At 35.8% G+C, this 18,021-nt stretch overlaps 1 protein-coding gene across 2 annotated transcripts; it reads left to right on the top strand.

The window, feature by feature from the left end:
• The first annotated feature begins 218 nt into the window (after positions 1–218).
• On the top strand, positions 219–18,007 carry LOC140059843 (bromodomain adjacent to zinc finger domain protein 1A-like). Of its 2 annotated transcripts, XM_072105785.1 has the most exons (24): positions 219–248; positions 474–588; positions 836–1,111; positions 1,306–1,446; positions 2,195–2,308; positions 2,662–2,749; positions 2,953–3,127; positions 3,608–3,858; positions 4,228–4,323; positions 4,422–4,560; positions 4,873–5,115; positions 5,451–5,675; positions 6,032–6,197; positions 6,353–7,448; positions 7,812–7,996; positions 8,129–8,322; positions 10,316–10,417; positions 10,785–11,020; positions 11,150–11,442; positions 12,345–12,524; positions 13,671–13,879; positions 14,216–14,713; positions 15,083–15,243; positions 15,634–18,007. In XM_072105785.1, exons 2-24 carry the CDS (start codon positions 476–478, stop codon positions 15,925–15,927), a joined length of 5,475 nt encoding a protein of 1,824 aa, XP_071961886.1. In that variant the 5' UTR covers positions 219–248; positions 474–475; the 3' UTR covers positions 15,928–18,007. The 2 variants fall into 2 exon arrangements, with proteins under 2 accessions (XP_071961886.1, XP_071961887.1); XM_072105786.1 differs by lacking the exon at positions 12,345–12,524.
• Positions 18,008–18,021: the final 14 nt, after the last annotated feature.

Raw genomic sequence — 18,021 nt, 5'->3', positions numbered from 1 at the left:
AAAAATAATTATCATGAGGTTTAATACTAATTTTCTTTTTATTTGCTTGTAGAATTAATAATAAAAAAGGTCTTGCGTAAATTGTATGTTCCTCAGTGTACTCGTTATCGAGTATTTTTGATACGAATTTGCTCTACCACATTGTGTTTCTGGGGATACCCGAACGCGCGCTTCAACCTTGCATAATAATTTCTCGACTGAATTTCGAGAACCGTTCTTCGAAAACGACACACAACGATCTGTGGCAGGTAATATTTCTCTATTTTTGCGATAAAATTGTCATATTTTCTCCAAAATCTTGGTAGCATAATAACAATTGGTACTTTAAGTTGAAGGGGTTTTGATAATTAATGTCATTTTGTTAAAACTTTGTTGTTAAAATGTTAAGCAGTGGTAGGCTAAATATTTTGAGTTCATTGTTCACGTACCGCACCACCACCTATCCACCGGTTGTTGTTTCCTTTCTTTCATAGCGATGCCGCTGCTACGAAGAAAAGAGTTTATCCCCGAGAAGCCTAACGAAGATTTTGAGCCTGATGAAGAAGTCTTTTGGTGTCCATTAACCAATGAAATATTTAGGAAATACGAGTAAGTAAAACAACTTGTTGTTGTATTAACAATTATCCAAATATAATATACCAGTACATCTCCACATTTTTTTAGTTTATTGATGATGGTACGGGTATATAAAAATACTTCATCACACACGGATCTCCCATCACAACCAATCATAGACGAGTATTTGCAAGTGCGCCATTTTTTATATGCTGTAAACTCACAAGTGTAATTAGATCTATTAAAAACATGTGTCTTTCATACTATTTTCTTCTCATAGTGATTTTTTCCAAAGAACAATTCTCTGCAACAGTCTAGTATGGACGTGCAGCCTCACAGGAAGGCCAAATCTTACGTACCAGGAGGCGGTGGAGAGTGAGGAAAAAGCAAGAAAACATCTGGCAACCTTCCCGAGTTACCTGGAAGCGCCGATATTGTTTCTTGCTTTGCTAACTCATCGAGGGCGCCTCAGTGATATGTGCGATGACGTATTTGTATTTAGCCGTGATCGCTTTTACATTGGTGAAATTGTGGATGTAAAGAAAGGAGGATCTAGGTAAGAATAAAGTGAACATACGTCAGACTTGTTTATACAATTTCATAATCTTATCTCATCTATATTTCAACAGTATGTTTTGTTATTTCTATTAAAATTATTTAAAATCATCTTATTATTTTTTCTTTATTTTTTTCTATAATAATAATAATCTATAATAATGCATATTTTACCCCAAAATTAATTCTATTTAGTGAACCCTGTCGTATAGTAGAGGTCATTGCACCATCTCAAAATGGATCTTCCAAACAAAACGATGTAATTGATCTAACAGAAGAAGATGATGATGACGATGATGTGATTGTCATAGGAGACAATTCAAATGACAAAAACAGGTATATGTTTTTTTATGTTTTATTGACTTTCAATTTAAAAAAAAAACATAAAGTGGTCAAGAAAATCTAATCTGTCTTATACTGCCAACCACATTAGTACCTGATGATGACCTAGGGTTTAGCTGAAGAGGACCAATGGTCAAATCATTGATTTTTCCTTAGACCAATAATCAGGATTTTAAAATGTATAAATGTTATTTATTTTTATTAAAATATTAATCGGTATCAGATATTCATTAGTATCTGATAATAATCAGTATCATATATTGATCAGCATCAGATATTGATCAATATCAGATGTTGATTAGTATCAGATATTGATTAGTATTTTATATTTATCAGTATCAGATATTGATAAATATTTGATATTGATCAATATCAGATATTGATTAGTATTTGATATTGATTTGTATGAGATATTGATTTGTATTTGATATTGATTAGTATCAGATATTGATAAGTATCAGATATTGATAAGTATCAGATATTGATAAGTATCAAATATTGATTAGTATTGGATATTGATTAGTATTTGATATTGATCAGTATCAGTTGATTAGTATCAGATATTGATCAGTATCAGATATTGATCAGTATCAGATATTGATAAGTATCAGATATTGATTAGTATCAGATATTGATTAGTATTTGATATTGATCTGTATCATATCAGATATTGATCGGTATCATATCAGATATTGATCGGTATCCGATATTGATCATCTTGAATTCTTTCTTTTTATAATAGTTTGAAGACTAAAGGATATAAAAAGGAGACACTTGATCCTAAATTGTATGTATACAGTGTGGTACCAACAAAAGGCAACTTGGTACAGTTTGATGTTAATTACAGTCATATAAGGTGAATATTAACATTTAATTTTTCCAGTACAGTAGAACCCCTATTAAGGGGACACCCTTGGGACCCAACAAGTGTCCCCTTAATAAGAGTGTATCCTGAATAGCAGGAATAGTTGACTGTGTTAAAACATATATTGCTGATCGTTCATTTTATAGGAAAGCGTCCCCTTAATAGGGTGTCTCCTTAATAGCGGTGATCTAAAGGAGAGTTTACACTGTAAAACTATTCCTTCCCAACATCTAACATTCTTATTATAAGACATCATAAGAACTTGAACCCAGGTTGTCAAACAAGAATATTATGTTAACTACCACGATTTATTTAAATGATTCAATTGCTTTGTGTTTTCATAGTCGTCGAAAAGGCCTTTACACAAGAGACAAAAATAAGTTATATTTGAGACAACATTGTGAAATTATTGACTCACATTGGACTGTCAAGGTGAGAAAGATTATTTGTCGTTTACATGCTTTTGTCTTATTGTTGTTTGAAATTGCGCAAATGGTTCAAATCGCGTAATATATGTATGGACTCATATGAACTCATGATTTTTGTTGACAAATTTTGATATACTTGTAATGATCACTACTTTCATTGTTTTATTTATAGTTGTGGAATTATTATATTGTTATCCTTTTTTTTAGCCAAAATACATTCAGAGGTTCAAATTACATGAAAAGCAGTTTAGTTCAATCTTTTCTGGACCATTACCAGATTTCAAAAGCACAGTAGCCAAGAAGGCACCACCAGGTAGTCATTCAGCAACCAAAAAGAAATCTATAAGCCCCAAAACAACTAAGAAAGCCAAGACACCTGAAGGTACTGTATTACCATATAAGCATTTAATTAGTTGTTTGTTTGAATAAAACATCAACCATTTTAAACAGTATATGTATGATCGAGTGTCCACTTAAAATGCCTAGATGTTCTACAGTAGTCTGAAGGGTGTAATTAGGCCAGCTGGTGGTGGGAGGGGACAGTAACATTCCAAGCCTTTCAGCCAGCCTAAAAATATTTGAATGCCTTTTGCCTAGGCTAATTTGAAGCCATAACTCTCATATTAATCTGGATTACCTCATTAATGTAGCATAGGTATCGCCAATATTTAATACAATAGAACATTAGGTTATAAGTTCACTTCACATTTTACAATTTGTAGGTCCTGTTCTGCATGCATAAAATGACCCTTGTAAAAAGAGAAAATATTTAAATGTTTAACTTCCAATCTACACTCTTTTATCGGAAAGTTATTCCTAAATCCAAAAATTATCTGTTTAAAATGTTTATTTAAAAAAAAAGTGAAAAAGAAAACCCCAACAAAAGATAAACTAGTTGAAACGCCACCAATGAAGAAGATAAATTTAACAGCTGAAGAACGAGCGTTATTGAAAGAACAGAAACTGAAAATGAAAGAACAAGAGAATGCAATCAAGTTGGCTATGAGAGAAGCCATCAAGAAACAAAGAGCAGAAGAAAAGGCAGTGAAGAAAGAAGAACAGAAAAAAATTCATGAAGAAACGAAGGAGAAGAAGAAATTAGAAAGAGAAAAGGTGAGAAAGAAACTGCAGAATAAAGAACAAAAAGTAGTGGAGGTGTAGCTTGGTGGCTAACATGCTTGCTTTCCTATCCCAGAGTTCAATCCCGACCTAGTGCCAGGGTTGTAACTTTTTCAACTCCACTCCCTAAGCTTCAAATGAGACTTAGTTTATAAGCACAATAAATTATAAAATAGTTTATCCATTAAATAGTTTATCCATTGGCAAGTTGCTATTAAATAAATATAAAAACTTTAACCAATCCAGCGTACCAGTATACTATAATTCTCTGAAATTGGCTTAACTTTTACAACGTAATTCAGAAGTTGAGGTTTTCTGCTTTTGATCTGTGGTATGGTAACTTGGTTCTTTTATTGTTTTAAGGAACGGGAGCAGAAAAAAGAAGAACGACGTCAAAGAGAAGAGATTCTAAAAGAGTGGAGTAAGCCGCGAGATGATTTAGAATGTGAAGATCTTAAGGTAACCTACCACTGCTGTTTTTTTCTCCATTTCAACAGTTTAGACTAAAGTGGAGCACAAATAATATATTCCACAATATTTTCTCTTGTTGTTTACAGGTACTACCTCAGCCTGTTGCAGTAAAGAGTGAAATTCCTGATCATCTGTTTGGAGATGTTTTAATGCTCATGGAGTTCTTGCATGTGTTTAGAGAGGAACTTGATATCGCTGAAGAATACCCAGATGGCGTGAAATTAGGTAACATACAACATTATTATATTTTCTTGCATTTTTTATGTTTGTTGAATAAAGACACAGAGATATATTAGTAACATACAGTAGAGTGATCCAATGGGTCAATGGATATATTAACGTATGTATCCATACTATTTTATTGTTAAATTTAATTAGTTGTACTGCATTTAATGTTACAGTATCATTGCATGTTCAATATTACACCACTTTCAACTCATGAAATATTCTCCCTATTCAACTCAATATGAAATATTCAATATATATATATATATATATCAGACTATTCTTAATGAAGATTTTCCATTTTAAAACTAGAAATGATAGAAGAGGCTGTCTTAGGTAAAACTGTGGACGGCGCTCTTTATGAACTGGTCAAGTTCCTTCTGAAGGCAATCTTCAGAATGCAAGAGGATGAAGAAGAGGACGAGAAGATTGACCTGAAAGAGCAAGGCATGGAGCTGCCATCGGTTGACCTCACAGAGGCTCTTGAGGATCCTACTTACTCTGAGCTGACGGCAGCCAGCACAGCTGCCCAATCCTGGCCAATAATTCATCATGGTAATCAACTACTAGTATTGTCACTTCCCTGCAACTATTTGGGTTGCAAGAATAGGCATTTTCCTAGTTGTTTTTAAAAGATCTCGCAACTCCTTGAAACCTGTGGCTATCAATTCAGTTGCAACTACTGAAGAGCCATGTTAAATTGAGGTCACAATGGTCAATAGCCAAGTTTTCAATGATACAACTAAATACAGTAGAACATCTATTAAGGGGACATCTTTAAGACACAATCAATTGTATCATTAATAGGGATATCACATGAATAGGGGTTCTCTGTAGTGTTAAACCATATATTGCCCCTCACTTACTCATTTACTTTTTATCACCTTTAGGTTCCACCCTCAGACTGCTACCTATAGAGCCAACCACATGTTCTGAGGTACTTCGTCTTCACTTGTTAGTCTCCGGAGCCAGGACAAGCCCAGCTAACGTCAAATGGCGATATCAACAACGTGGAGGCTATATACCGCATGACGATCCGGGCCTGGAGTTTAGAATGCAAGAACCAAATATTCTGAGGACATTGACACATGGAAATTTATATGATCTTACTTCAGGTAAGGTCCCAGGAACATCTTTCATCACGACCAACTATAGTCAATGTAGAAAAATATATAGAGATATGATATTAGTGTAAGAGGACAACTTCGGGGCTCAATAAAGTGTCCCTTTAATAGATATTTCCCTTGCATATCACTTCCATATTTGGGCATATCACTACCATATTTGGGCATATCACTATCATATTTTTGCATATCACTACCATATTTTGGCATATCACTACCATATTTGGGCATATCACTACCATATTTGGGCATATCACTACCATATTTGGGCATATCATCACCATATTTGAGCATATCACTACCATATTTGAGCAATATCACCACCATATTTATATTATTTTATGTAGAAGAGAAACTGAAGATTCTATCAACATTGTGCCAGCAACTGATGACGTATGTGACAATTAGAGACGTGATTGAGGAGAGCTTTGAGACGTGGCAGGAGAAACGAAAGGAATGGAAAGAACTGCAACGTTTGGAAAAGAGACGAGAACATGAGGTTGCCTCCCTCAGGTATAACTACAATAAAAATTCAATCAATCAATCACATGGTGCAAAAAATAATTATAATAATAGTGTATTATTCACCAGCCTATTGCATCAAACAACATTTTCTATGTTGCTAAAAATAAACTTGTGTTGTGTATCAAACATTCCTGTTTTTGCAGGTTTCGTAAAAGACAGGAAGAGAAACTTTTGTTAAACGAACAACAAAGAAAGTGGAGAGAACAACAACAGCTGGCCAAGGTGAAATCTTTGAAAAATGATGAGAATCCAAATGGTGGTGATGACAGCGAAGATGAGGACCTACCGTTATCTAGTCTGAAAGAAGCTAAAGATAAACTTGTTAAGGCTACGGGAGAAGCGCAAGAGTTGAGCGAGACCTTAGGGCAAGAATACGCCGCCATGAAAGACGAATTGGAAGAACAGAAAAAGAAAGACGATGAAGATGAAGTTGTCACGAAACAAGTGTTTATTGAACAGAATAAAGCTTTAAGAGACGAATTATTTACACACTCTGCCAAGTATAGCGTCACTCCGATGGGACTTGATCGCATATTTCGGCGCTTTTGGGTCTTCCATTCAATACCGGGGATATTTGTCGAGTCGGATTTTGAAAATTTGAATTTGTTAGACTTGCAACCGGTCAATCAGAATCCGAAGATTAATCCGTTTGAAGAAAATGTAACTGAGATTACAGATATTACAGATAAGAGAATTGAATATGATAATTGTACTGTTAGTGATAAAGAAAATATTGTATTTAATGGTCATGAAAACATCAACCAAACGCCAAACATGGAGAGTAGCGGAGACGCAAAGGAACTGATTGTGAACGGCATTATTGAAGAGGTTAAACGACCTCTATCGCCAGACATTTGCATGTTGAAGACGTCGCATCCATGCTGGGCGTTTTACAGTCAGCCCGACGAAATCCGAACACTCTTAGAAACTCTGAACCCACGAGGTTACCGAGAAGGAACGTTAAAACGATCTCTCCAATGCGAGATTGAGCGTATTCTTGATAATTTACCAGCGTTTCCAATGAATGAAGTTATGAGTTCAAACCACGATAGTATGGATACTGGTAATGAAGAAGAGAAGAATGTGAAACCGCAACAGGTTGTCGTTAAGCTAGCCGGAGGAAAGAAGGGCTTGATGTCAGTCAATGCGGACGGTGCCGAGTCTCTCGAGCTCAGCTTACGTGAACAGTTGCTTGAGCTCGCAGATCGCATATGGCAGGGAGGGTTAGGGTGTTGCAAGGTAATTATTTCTCTTTACAAACAATTTTCGTATATGACCCAAATATAATCCCATGCTTGAGTATAATCCCATCCCTAATTTTCTCCAAACATCATACCCATGCCCCCTAGGACTATACTGGTGTTAAATTACTATGAAAATGGACTAAAATGTACCAAAAATGTAAGGGTTTTATTGGTACATTTTGATTAGTGTACTGTATATATACAGTGGCAGTGGGAAGACTTTAAGGGATACTTTCATATGAAACGAACGTGAGGAAGTATATGTTTTAACACTACAAAGGAACACTTTTCTAGGTCCCACAGATGTCCCCTTAATAGGGCTTCTTTTGGATGTGTAATTACAGTTGTATTGTTTTAGGTTGAGAATCGTCAAGTATGGACAGATAGCATAAGTCATGGTTCGTATGATAAGCAGTGCCAGGAAATCTCATGGGGGCCAGAGTGGTGCAAGTCTAAACTTGGCAGTGACTTCCTGAATATGTCATCGGCAGACCTGTCTATCCCAGAAGAGAAGAAGAGCATAACAGATAAAGGCAAAGATAGGTACTGATATCTTTTAATATACACTGTAGAATAATATATAGTATAATGCATGGCTCCAAAACTGCAATTGAGGTTTAAAGATATATTGTTCCCCTGAATTGTAATTTTACTTTTAAACCATTTTTTTCACAGGTTGTCTGAATTAAAACTTGAAGAGGGTGGCACTGCAGGGAACTCTGTAAATGGAGAGAGTAGTCCAGCTGCGTGTTCCACTAGATGTGGCACGCCACTGATCTTTGACAATGACCAGGTTGTGCGTGACTTGGCCTGCGCTCTTCTTCAGATCTCACAAGGTGTTGAACCTAAGTTCCTTATGCAACCTCTAGGTACGTGGTCATTCATTCTGTATATTGTATTGCGTGACATACAGGGCATCACGTATGCAAAACCCAGGAGAGCAACAAATCGCTCTCCTCAAATCACCGAGGAGAGCAATTCGCTCTCCTTGCAAAAATTTTAAATCGCTCTCCTCAAATGTTTATGTAAATATGTAAAAAAATTACAATGTTTGAATTTGACCACAAAAGTTAAATTCTATTGGTTTTGCTACCAAAAAAAAATTATTAGTGCACGCTGCCGCTATAATAATCTATTATATTATAATCTATAAATCTTTTATTAATAAATAATATTGTATGAGATTTATATTACAAATTTATGAATAATAAAACTGAGGCAATTTTTTCTAAATAACCCCCCCCCCCCCCCGCCGTGCACAACAAATGTATACTGTACCTCTCCCCTAAAATCCCCCACACCCACCTTCACACACAATATTTTCCGTGGGGATCGTATTATTCTACAGTAAAAAAACTCAAGCCAATTTTTTTTTTATGGCCTGGGTAGATTGGGTTTCAGGAGCCTGGAGAATCCTGTCCTGGCCAACTAATGCCTTTAGTTAGCCTAGCTTTTCTAGCCTAGCTTGTTGGCCTAGAAATCAGACAGAAAACCTGAAAAGTATTTACCTGCAATTCATAAATTATACAATTCTAACATGCAACAGCCATTAAAATATTGATAATAAGTTACAAAGTGTCATTTTAAAATAATTAAGAAAGATATTAGGCCTAGATCGTGTTTACATGTGTCACACATGGGCGCACGCACAATATAGGGGAGGGCTGAGAGAGCTTCTAGAAGATGCTGACGTCACACGTCAGCACTTGTTTTGAGGAGGATTTGAGTGACCAAAATTGGTTAGAACTTTCGAAGAAATAATCCATCTTCAAAATGACATAATTAAAGCAACCAGCAGCTAAGCTTTTTTAAATAATAAACATTATATTTAGGCCTCCTATATTAATGTTTCCTTTTAAAATTAAATATATTTTATTAACTCGTTCCATAAAAACATAAAGGGAAAAATTATTGGTTGGGACATGATCTTCCTGTAAAGGAGGTGTTTCTATGACACCGTACTGGTTGCACTCTATGAGGCGATGAAGTAAACTCGCCCTTGAATGCGCGCAGGCAAGGGAATCCCCTTTGTTGGTACCTCGCACTGTGAGATGGAGCGCGATGAATTGCTCTCCTTTTCGAAGGTTGTTGATTGCGATCGCGCTCGCGATCCTTAAAAACGAGGGACTGCCATTAGGCTTGTAGCTTTATAACTTAGCTTATATATTATTAGCCTAGGCCTAGATTGGTTTTAACTTTTAAAAATCCACGTGTTTTTAGGCCTCTTGACAGAAAAAACAACACTGTCAAAAGCTAGGCTCTATTTTGAAAATTAAGGAGCGCGATAAATTGCTCTCCTCGAAGCCTGTTGAGGAGCGCGGTCGCGCAGGCGCTCCTTATAAATGATGCCCTCCTTATAAATGATGCCCTGGACATAGGTCTTTGGTATTTACCCCCTATTACACATTTTATTTTAATCCTAAGCCCTGTCTACACTATCAAACTAGTTTGACATAAAAAAGTGTGACATCATCATGTACATATATGGGCACATCACATTTTTTTGTCACATAAAGTTTTATAGTGTAGACAAAGCTTTAGAAATGAAGTTGCATTGTTTGTCCTTAGGCCCTTGATCAGTTCCTTTACTAGAACTGGATAGGCAACCCTCATTAAAGATGGTATTAAATAAATAAATAGGCAAGACACTTTACTTTCATTTGCCTTTCTCCACCAATATGTACTTGGTAAGGTCAAGACACAAAAGCTGATTACTAGCTGCATTATGGGTGTATCTTTCCATGTGTTTGATCAAAAAAATGACCGGGGTAATAATGTTTACAGCACTTAGAGGTTTCACAACATTGCACACCTTTATAATTGCAGAAAATAATTATTAACTGCTTTTTGTTTTCATCATAGGTTTTGCTGAGCCACCCACAAGAGGGGGGTATTCAGCAACAAGAAGAGCTAAGAAACTACAAGAAGAAAGAGAGCGACGGAGAAAAGAACAGGAAGAGGATGGTAAGAAACGTTTCAATATTGTTCAATCCATTCTACTAAAATAAGTTCAATGAGCTCTGAAGCTCTGTACATTTATTTAATCTAAGACCTCATTCACACGCACAGCAAAGTTACAATATGTAGCAAATTGTTATTATATTTCCTGGGATATTTTTACCGAGTGACAATACTTTCACATGCAATATTTAATATAAATGCTGTATAAAATACCTGCATATGCATCAGTGTGATCTTTACGGGTCTTGTAGAGGTCCGTTAAAATTACCAAATTGTTTCGAGGCATTGGACCAATCAGTAGTTGTAATCAGTAAGAAAGCTTTTATGGGCACAGAAATCACTTTTAATTTAAATAATCTATGACTGACAGATGACAAACCAAAGAAAACAACCAGGGAATGCTGGGAAGAATCTCTTATGCTGTCCACAAGCTTCTCGCAGGTGTTTCTACACATGTCCACTCTTGAACGGTCAATCATCTGGTCCAAGTCCATCCTGAACACTCGTTGCAGGATCTGCAGATGTAAAGGAAATGCGGAACAGATGTTGCTATGCGACGGCTGTGATAGAGGGCACCATATGTATTGTCTGAAACCGCCACTTAAGGTATACTTGCTCTCTTCAGTATCTGCTTAATATTCCATTCAAAATTCTTCCATTCATATGAAGTACATATACTACCTCGATAGATAAATATTCATGACTCTAAATATAGTTGTTTGTTTTGGTTACCAGAATGTGCCAAAAGGTGACTGGTACTGCAAGGACTGTACGCCAAAAGAAGTCTTAAGGAGTCCTAGAAGACGCAGATCAACTGTTGACAGTAGGACAGAGAAAGTGGAATCAGATAGCGAAGAGGAAGAGGAAGAACAAGATGATAGTGATGCAGTGGAAGAAGATGAGAATGAAGAAGAAAGTGAAGAAGAAGAAGAGAGTGAGGAAGATGAGGATGATGCCAGTGAAGAGGAGGATGAGCAGGAGGAGGAAGAGGACACAGAAATGACTTCTGCTGCCATTGCACAAGACAGGTAACTATAACCTTTCATTTCAATTTAATACATATACAGTACAAATATAAACATATTTATCATTTTTGTTTAGAACTTTTGGCAAACTTGTTCTATAATTAAGCCCTCCACATTTCAAATGCTCTCTATTTTTTATTACCAATGTTGCTAAAAAGTTGATATAATATGTTTGATAATTGCTGATGTAAGTAAATAATTTACTTGACATGTTGCTGTTCTGTTGAAGTTGTATTTAGAGACTATAGATATATAGCATTAGCAAAGTATACCTAAAACCATGCTTGCTTAGATACCATGCCACCGTCAACATTCACTTCACATGTGGTGCCTGTGTCATACAAAGTTAGGTTAAAGTCTATGATACTAGGCTATATGTGAAACACATGTGATGCTGTATTACAGAATTTTGCTATAATATTGGAGAAATCTAGATACAGTACTGAGAATCAGGTGTAGCAGAGACCTATATGTGCAACGTCTCTGTTTTTGTGTATATTCACTTATTTTCCAAATGTCTTACTATAATAGGTTCTTTGATAAATGGACATGAAATGATTTTTAAATTTCAAGATATTCCCCAAAATCTCATTTGAAGAATGTATTAATGAAACAGAATATTATGGTAGTTTTTAAGATAGTTTATTATTTATTAACAAAAAATATTAGGTGATATTACTTTTATACAATGTCAGCATGCAACAATGGGAAGCTTTTGTTTTTGCAAAAAAAATGATGACCAAACTGTACGACGATGACCTTTGACACATAGATTGACCTTATCTGTGTGTGTCGTTAATTGATTGTACCATTGACTTACAAATAAAAAATCCATTTCATGTCCGTTTGAAGTAAATGTTAAAAATCTTTTGTTTCTGTTGATTGTTAATCTTGTAATCTTTCAGTGACGATGAAATCATCTTTAAAGAGGACGGGTGGCACGATGCCGTCTGTCGTGACTGCGGGCACGGGGGAAAGTTAATTTATTGCGATAACTGTCCATCCGCTTACCATTCTGAATGCCTTGATCTGCCGTCGGGTTCCGCGACGGTGGAGTGGGTCTGCTCCGAATGTCTGGCCAATGGGTAAAAAGTTTTTTGATATTTGCATGGTTTATATAATAAATTGCAGAGATGTGATCGAAATCATTGGTCATTAGTCTGTCTGCATGAAAAATTACAAAATGTCAAAATTTTTCTTTCTTTTGCTTTCCTTTTGTTTCTTTCTTTTCAACTTTTGTTGTTGCGTCTTTCGTCCCTTTTCCCTAGCTTTCCCATTTCAAAATGTTCGCATCTTCTAGGGAATGAATCTACTTTCTTTTACTGTGAATTAAAATGAACGAATAAATGTTGACATGATGTTATGTGTAATCTATTTACAATTTATGTTCTTTCTATATATCTGCATGCTATTAAACATCTGTCTTGTGAATGTATATGTATGTTTATATATGTTGTGAAAATAGTGTATATTAACATAGCATTTTAACGCATAGTATGTTAATCTTTGTCTATATTTAACTAGGAACTACCAACTCCACCACTCCAGGTTTTTGTTTTTAAAACCTCCCCAGTACAATTTCAGTCCTCTGGATACCCCATTACCTGCAACCCCTCCCAGAGCAGTTCAAATGTAGTTAAAAACCTTCCCAGTACAATTCCATTTGATACCCCATTACCTGCAACTCCAAGGGCAGTTCCAGTACTATTCCGTTACATTGATACTTCATTACCCCCAGCCATTACAAACCATGTTTATGGATGCATGCCGTAAAAACAATTTGTATAACGAGCAAACTCTCTTGTAATATAGACGGTGCTTTTTTAATGCTATCAACTGAACGTTCAGGTTTTTGTGTAAACATTCATTGCAACACACTGTGACCAGTATGTACAGTATAAAGGCTAATTTACACAAACAAGGGTAACGATAAGCACTAAACCATGGAAACAAGTAAAAAAACAAGCGCAACTCGCTCAGGAAAGAGATATAGATTCCATATGAGACAAGCACATGGTTTTCCACTTTAACGCTCATCTGTGTAAATTGGCCTTAACTGTTGTTCTCCGCATCCACATTATTGAAATATTCTCATTCAACTCGTATTCATTATTTGTATATTTCACGATCATTTTAACATCCATTCTGCTCATTTCATTTTAATTCAATATTCATTTTCACCATACTTCTTTTTTTTTTTGAGTGATTCCTTAATGACCTCTTTCTTGCAGTGATGAGGAAGAGTCTGATCATGAAGACCTCTGTCGCGTCTGTCACCATGACGGGGAGTTGATATGCTGCGACAGCTGTCCGTCAGCGTATCACCTCGAATGTGTAGATCCACCACTAAGCAAAGTGCCAAAAGGTGACTGGAATTGTTCAAATTGCAAGAGAAAGAGGCCTTCCACCTCAAAAGGCAAAGGAGAAGCTAAAAGTAAAAGTTAGTATTTTAGTTTTGAAGATTTAAAATGTTTATGTGTTGTACAAAAGATAGATATATTAAAATGTAACCATCTAAATATTCACAAGAAAGCTAGATAACTAAAATGTAAAACTCTGTCTACACTATCAAACTAGTTTGACAAAGAAGTGTGATGTGTCCAAATATGATTGTAAAATGACATCATCGTGTCCATATATGGGCACAGCACATTTTTTTGTCACATAAAGTTTGATAGTGTGGACAGAAAGCTTTAATAATCTCTCATCAAATACTTGCTAATAATGCTAATAAATGTAATAATAATCGCGGTTTAAAAAAAATCTTATTTTCCAGCTAAAGGCAAACCAAAGGCATTCAACTTACGTGTACTAAGCCAGGTTGAGACGGGCAGCGATTCCGACAGCAGTTTCTGTCCCAGTTCTTCACGTAGTACCCGCGCTAATGCACGAATACGTCGTCGTGAATCAACCGGCTCGGAAAGGTCAGCCGATGAGTGTACACCTCAGGAAAAGAAGCGAGTAGGACGGAATATGTCAAAGAAATTTGCAGCTGCTGCTGAATCGAGCGATGACGAAACACCCGCAAGACCTCTTCGTCACACGCGGCGGTCTAGTCTGATTGAGACTGAGTCTGATCAGTCATTTTCTGGTAGCGCCCAGAAAAGCTCAAAGAAAGGTAGCGCTAAAAAACGAAAGGTGTCGTCTAGAGCGTTGTCTAACGTTCCAGATAAATCTAAGAAAACTGATAAGAGGAAAAAGAGTGAAGATAAAAACAAGAAAATAGTGAATGGAGCCAGTGCTGTATCCAGTAGAGCAGCATCCAGTACAGACGGTAAGTCCAAAGTTCCTTTAATATTGCTTAATTTTCACTTACCACTTCTTAGAAGTCCCTTTACAACCCTGAAGAGTGTATGGAGTTTCCACACACCATAATCTTTATGTACAGGTAGGACCATCTCATTCTGTCATACTAAAAATGTACCCATCTCACAGCAAGATAAAATAACAAAGGTTGTAATTTCTAGAGATATATTTCTTTCTTTTCTGTCATCTAGTTCTTACAACAGTATGTCTATGGAAATTCCCTATCTATCTAGATTGTCATATTTTGATTTGTGCCAACGGCATTACATGGGTTTAATAGGATAGAAGAAAGCACAAACCGCATACTCGTGAATTATTTATTTCAATATCATTGTAGATTCTGACTCTGAAAATACTACTCCACCACCTCGTCGATTGTCAGTTGGTCGCCGTGGTAACGAGGACTCGCAACAAATGAAGCTGTGCGAACAGTTGTTTGGAGAACTTCGCAAACATCAAGATGCTGGACCATTTATGGTAGCGGTCAGCAAGAAAAGTGTAAGTTAAGGAAAATTATTATAATATTTTATTTAGTGTCTTAGCCTTAGTTTCAACACCCCTCCTATTTCAAATTGATATATCTGCCACTGCATCTGTAATGTGTAGCCTTATATGCATTTGATTACACCTGTATATGCAAATTAGCTTCATATATTAGAAACATATTGCCATTGTCTACATCTCATTGCCACACTCCCTATGTTAACGATACAGTGGTGAGGGGACAATGCTCACAGTGTAGATTAAGTTATCAGGGTGTAATACATGCAATGCTCACAGTGTAGATTAAGTTATCAGGGTGTAATACATGCATGAGTGAACATAATGGACCTTTGGATCTTTGATAATATATTATTTCCCATTAAATATGAATTTATCTCATCCCAGACGCCAGATTACTACAAGATCATCAAACGTCCGATGTGCTTCCCCGTAATCTGCGACAAATTCAAGTTGTTCCAATACACAAACCCGACAGAATTCATCGCAGATGTACGCCTAATATTCACAAACTGCGAACAGTACAACCAATCGTGGACAGACGAGTACAAGAGGAGCCGTATCGTTTCTCAATTTTTCGAGAAACGATTAAAAGAGGTCGGTCTAAAAGTGTCTAGTAGTAAACGCGAGTCGACTGAAACGGACCCTAGTTCAGCGAGCAAACGGCCTCGTCGGTTGTGATATTTTTTTGATAAATTTTAAAATAGCATACCAAACATAATGATAAAATACTTAAATGAATAAACTTAGAGTAATTTGTTTCAGTATAATGTTTATATTTATATCGATGATTCCAATTTAAAAAAATGTTTTTGCTTATAAAGCAATTCCAAACATTTAGTGTCTTGCAACTCCAAACATTTAGTGTCTTGCAACTCAACTTCCATGACTAATGTTGACGTGCAACCACAATTGTATAGCGCCAGAAAACTTGCAACTCTGCTATTTTCACTGCAACTGTCTGAGTTGCAGGAATAGGTGTTTTCCCAGTTGCAAGAGTGCTAATGACTCCTTGAAACATGTGGCTAATAATGAAATCACAACTATTGAAGAGCCATGTTGAAATTAGGTCACAAGGTTAATATCCAAGCTTTCTGTAACACAACTAAATTCAGTATAACATTATTCAGGGGTCACATTTGGGACCCAGTAGTGTCGCCTTAATAGAGGAGTCCCCTGATTAATGGTTGGTTGTAGTGTTAAACATAAATTTTCCCTTTTTTGTTAATCAGGAAAGTGTCCCCATAAGGGCTGTCCCCTAAAATAAGGGCGTCGCAAAGGAGGGGGTTCTGTATTGATTTCATTGCAACCATTGAGACGCGTTGATATCGGGTCACAGGTGTCAATAGCCAAGTTTATAAATTTTGTTTCACTTCATGGAGTGTGAAGAAGATTGAAAGGAGGGGAAAATGAAATAAAGCTCTGACTACACTATCAAACTAGTTTGACAAAAAAAGTGTGATGTGCCCAAATATGGTGGTGATATGCCCAAATATGCTAGTGATGACATCATCATGTCCATATATTGACACATCACATTTTTTTTGTCACATAAAGTTTGATAGTGTAGACTGTGCTTTAGATTACAGAGTTGTAACTTAACATTCCAAAGAATTTATACCTCACGTTGCACAAAGGTCGTGCCCTAAGGATGTTCCTTATCCATCTGTGTATTGTCTGTTTTATTGTCTTGTATCTACAGACTAGAATAGATAATACAGTATAAATAAAAAACTTACAGTTCTTGATTATTTAAATGTAAATTAATACCGTATTATTAGTTAAATAAATCTAAGCATAGCAAAACGTTTGTTGCAAAACACTAATTTTCTGATTTTCATAAATGATGGTTTGTCCCCTGAAAATGGCAAATTTATTAGAGTACTCATTATTGTAAGAATATTCAGAGAAATCTTTTTTTTTTAAACTAACTCTTTTATGATTGGTCATTTTTTAGGGGACATCTTTAATTGACATATTTGTCTTGCCTCTATATTTTATGTAGTTACTTTCTATATTTATTTTGAAATGCTTTATTGTAATGTCACAGTATAAGTATTGTTTAATCAACATAATGTATGTCAGATTGTTTAAGACATAATTATGTAACCGTTTGGCAAAGTTTCAAGGGATATGAGCTCTCACTGGCTAAACCCAGCAGCCCCAGAACTTACAGGGGTCTCAGAGCTGACCTTGGAGCCCAGAGGAAAGAACCTGCATTAAAATATGTTGAAAAAGGCAAAAAATGTCCAAGCTCCTAGCATTGGGGCCACTTAGGGTCTCTAAACCAGGGGCTCCAAACGTCTGCGTTACATCATTGCAAGTAAATATACAAGCATTTCAAATCTCCCCCCTCCCAACTTATGGATTGATCTATTTTACTACACCACTATCTCATCTCATGTCTCAAATGCTGCTTTAAAATTTCACTTTCTATTTAAAATATTTATAACAATGAAAGTTTTTGTAATGTTTAGTGGCCTTGTAGTTGATTGTACAGTATTCCCAAGAAAGCCCAATTTTTACAAACACACTAGGGAATACGGTAGTACTAAAAAAACTATGCACTGTATATAATTTTAAAAGATAAGTACAAAAAAAAATAAATCAAATGCAAGGAGTAGTTATGCTTTTAAAAGCACCTATGAAAATTAAATTTTCTATTTCATTTATTTTTATGGGCAGTTTCTTTTGAAAATATTGTGAGCAGGGAATTAAATTAAATACTTTTGTAAATAGTGATAACGTTAATAAAGACTTCCTTTGTATCTATTC

This window comes from Antedon mediterranea, chromosome 10 (assembly GCF_964355755.1).
Source record: "Antedon mediterranea chromosome 10, ecAntMedi1.1, whole genome shotgun sequence".
Classification (NCBI taxonomy): Eukaryota; Metazoa; Echinodermata; class Crinoidea; order Comatulida; family Antedonidae; genus Antedon; species Antedon mediterranea.
The sequence above is the reverse complement of the archived record's forward strand: the minus strand, read 5'-3'. Positions and strand labels throughout refer to the sequence as shown.

What these genes read in the sequence shown, in the direction of transcription:
- LOC140059843 (XM_072105785.1), top strand. Translation starts at nt 476, where the DNA reads ATGCCGCTGCTACGAAGAAAAGAGTTTATCCCCGAGAAGCCTAACGAA. An exon ending in CATGAGGTTGCCTCCCTCAG is followed by an intron (nt 6,198 to 6,352) that starts GTATAACTACAA and finishes CTGTTTTTGCAG; the next exon opens with GTTTCGTAAAAGACAGGAAG. An exon ending in GCTGCCATTGCACAAGACAG is followed by an intron (nt 11,443 to 12,344) that starts GTAACTATAACC and finishes GTAATCTTTCAG; the next exon opens with TGACGATGAAATCATCTTTA.